Source organism: Atta cephalotes (assembly GCF_000143395.1).
Source record: "Atta cephalotes unplaced genomic scaffold scaffold00058, whole genome shotgun sequence".
NCBI lineage: Eukaryota > Metazoa > Arthropoda > Insecta > Hymenoptera > Formicidae > Atta > Atta cephalotes.
In genome coordinates, this window is record NW_012130122.1 from 1,388,802 (window position 1) to 1,391,899 (window position 3,098).

General features: G+C 25.7%; 1 protein-coding gene across 1 annotated transcript in view; it reads left to right on the forward strand.

The window, feature by feature from the left end:
* LOC105623492 (odorant receptor 33b-like) overlaps positions 1–1,997 on the forward strand; it is a 3,789-nt gene extending 1,792 nt beyond the window's left edge. Inside the window, exon 5 of the mRNA XM_012204886.1 lies at positions 1,885–1,997. Within this exon, the coding sequence (XP_012060276.1) occupies positions 1,885–1,997 (113 nt within the window). The remainder of the gene's footprint in view (positions 1–1,884) is intronic.
* Positions 1,998–3,098: the final 1,101 nt, after the last annotated feature.

Consider the following 3,098-nt stretch of genomic DNA (forward strand, 5'->3'; position numbering starts at 1 on the left):
ATATAATTATTATATATATATATATATATATATATATATATATATATATATATATAATAAGTCTATATTATAATAAATTTAAAACTTCTAAATATTTTATTACATTTATATATTTTTTAGGTATTTTTATATATTTTATGTTATCTATTTTATGTATATATTATGTACGTCTTAAATTTTGCGATTACATATCTATATTATTAATTATTACTAAAAATATTTTTTTCAGTTAATAAAAACATCAATCGGATATATATCTGTTTTGCATACAACGAGAAGTCACTAAAAAAATAAAACAAATCTGAATTTTTTTGAAAATGTTATTATTTTATAAAATGCAATAATCCAAAATTGTATAAATATTAAAATGTTATGACAAATAAATTATAAAGTGTACTGTATGATTTCATAAAAATGTGTTAAGAATTATTAAATTAAATTATATTAGATAACAAGAAGCAATCTGGAATTAAATTTAATTCTATGTTCCAATTTAAAAAGTACCATTTTCAAATTAAACCAGCAAATATCAATTGTTAATATTAATTACAGTATGTTCCAGACGAACGACTTTGCAGCGACACAATCAAAAGCGTCGACTCATTCCTACGGAGCTATTCTATGGCGCTACAGAAAAGTTTCGCGAATATGTTCATATGAGCCACATCGTATGGCACTACAAAAAGCGATGCCCATCTGAATACTTCTTGTCACGATGTGGCTGATATGAACATATTCGCGAAACTTTTTTTTTGTAGTGTCACAGAATAGCTCTGTAGGAATGGGTCGACGCTTTCGATTGTGGCGCAATAAAGTCGCTCTGCAGGAGTCCTAAATAGACCAAGAGACCACTGTACATAGTGATTTTTTGTTATCCATAGCGACAAGTATGTGACCATAAGTAACCTTTTACTTCATGTAATAAAACATAAAAACTTTAAATACATATATATTTAACCCCGGTCGCGATTATTTGAAGGAGAGGTGAACTTTTCAAAATGTTACAAATTTCGATTTTTTTTACTGAAAGCATCGATAGTTAATATTCTTATTTCAAGACAGGTGAACCATATCTCTCAGAAAGATGCAAGGTATCGCCAAGGAATCGAATCAAAGTGGTAAATCATTTTTGAAAAAAAAATCGATAACGATAAGATTAAATTATTGTCTACTACTTAATTTTGATGTCGAAAAATATAATTCCCATACCTTTGGATGGTCACGAAGACAGCCATATAGCTTACCCAAATAGGTACAATTTTACATGGAGTAAGAAAATTGTATTTGCAGTTCAGACACTCTTTTCTATTTGTTAATTAAAAATATTTGTTAACAAAAAATATTTTATTATATGTCTAAATAAAGTATATTATATTATAGTTGTCATCTTGTTGTGTATCACTTGCATTAGAAGTGAAAAAGAAAATTAATACTATACTTTGTTTTTAGATTGTATTTCTTAAATAAACGCTAAAAATCAAATTTTAGAAACATAAATATCAGTTAGAAAATATTTTCTATAAGATACAGTTGTTATTATAATGCTGCTTTCAATTTTTCAATCATTAACTTTTTAATAAAATACACAAAAACGTACAATTGAAGGCAATAATGCCACATTTCTAATCTTTTCTTTTCACAGGAGTTATATATTCTAAATGAATTTTAACATAAATTTTATGAATTTAATATTATTTTGGATCAATGTATTAATTTAAATTTTTTGCACTTATAATTATATTAATTATTAAAATTCTTTGATTTTCGATAACATTGTATTACATAATAAATAAATGAAATATAATTTGTAAATATATGTTTTCTAAAAAATGAACACTATAAGTATTGCGATACTTAATATGAATTCATCTTAACTACAGTTAGAGTTTTATTTTCCAGACGCGTGGGAATATACCATACGTACGGGCGCTTTTTCCAACAGCATGATCAACTTGCAACTTTTTATTCGTAAATGTCTCAAGTTCTTAGAAATTTGATAAAAATTTGAAACTAGAGTTAACGGAGGAAATTTAAAATTTCTTGTTACAAATCGATTGTTTGATACTTTCAAGAAGACATATTAAAAGCATGCGCACGAAAAATATTTGAATAATATTCAGGAGGTAACATCGATTCATGAAAAAGACAGAGACATCAGTCTTTAAATAACATTGGACATGGAAAGTTTGAAATATGACCGAGGTGCTTATAGTCTTGATCATTGTAGCTGTAAATAAAAATTTTAAGGAAGAATATTTACTTTACTTACAATATGTGCAAAGAGTGAAAATATTTGTAATAGTAATAATTTATGTCTTATTAAATCATCATTAATAGAAATTATAAACTATTGCTTTTTATAGTGTATCGTATTTTTTATTAACATCTGTATTAATCTTAATATATGTAAATACATTAATATCTGTATTATATTATCAAATGACATGTTGTAATCTATTAGCTAATTACGGCACCTTTAAATTCGATCATAATTATTAGTTATTTGTTTCTTCTTATAAATAATTTTTAAACTGACATGATTAAACTTTTAAGCAAAAATTCTTCGATATATTGTATTATTTTAAACGTATTTTATTAAATAACTTTTTGTATATTTGGCCTACATAGTTATGATGTTATATTATAGTATATGTTGTATTGCGTAATCTTTTTAACAATCTTCGGACTTATCAAAGTTTCTGCAGATTTTGAGTGGGCGATGAAATTAAATCGTTTCACTTTAGATTTCCTTGGACTTTGGCCTAAGAACATTCAAAATCCTTGGCAAAAGTTAATGTGCAATTTTCGAGTGCTAATAGCGTTCCTGGGAATAACATTCTGCCTTTTTATTCCTTCAATACATTCATTAATAATAGTTTTTGGAGATATTTTACTGATATTAGATAATTTACAAATTACTTTACCAGTTACGAGCTGCTTGATTAGAATCATAATTTTTTGGTGGAAAAAAAAAGGTAAATATTATTTTTTGTTTATAAGAGAGAGAGAGAGAGAGAGAGAGAGAGAGAGAGAGAGAGAGAGAGAGAGAGAGAGAGAGAGAGAGAGAGTAATAAGTAATAATATATATATATATATAT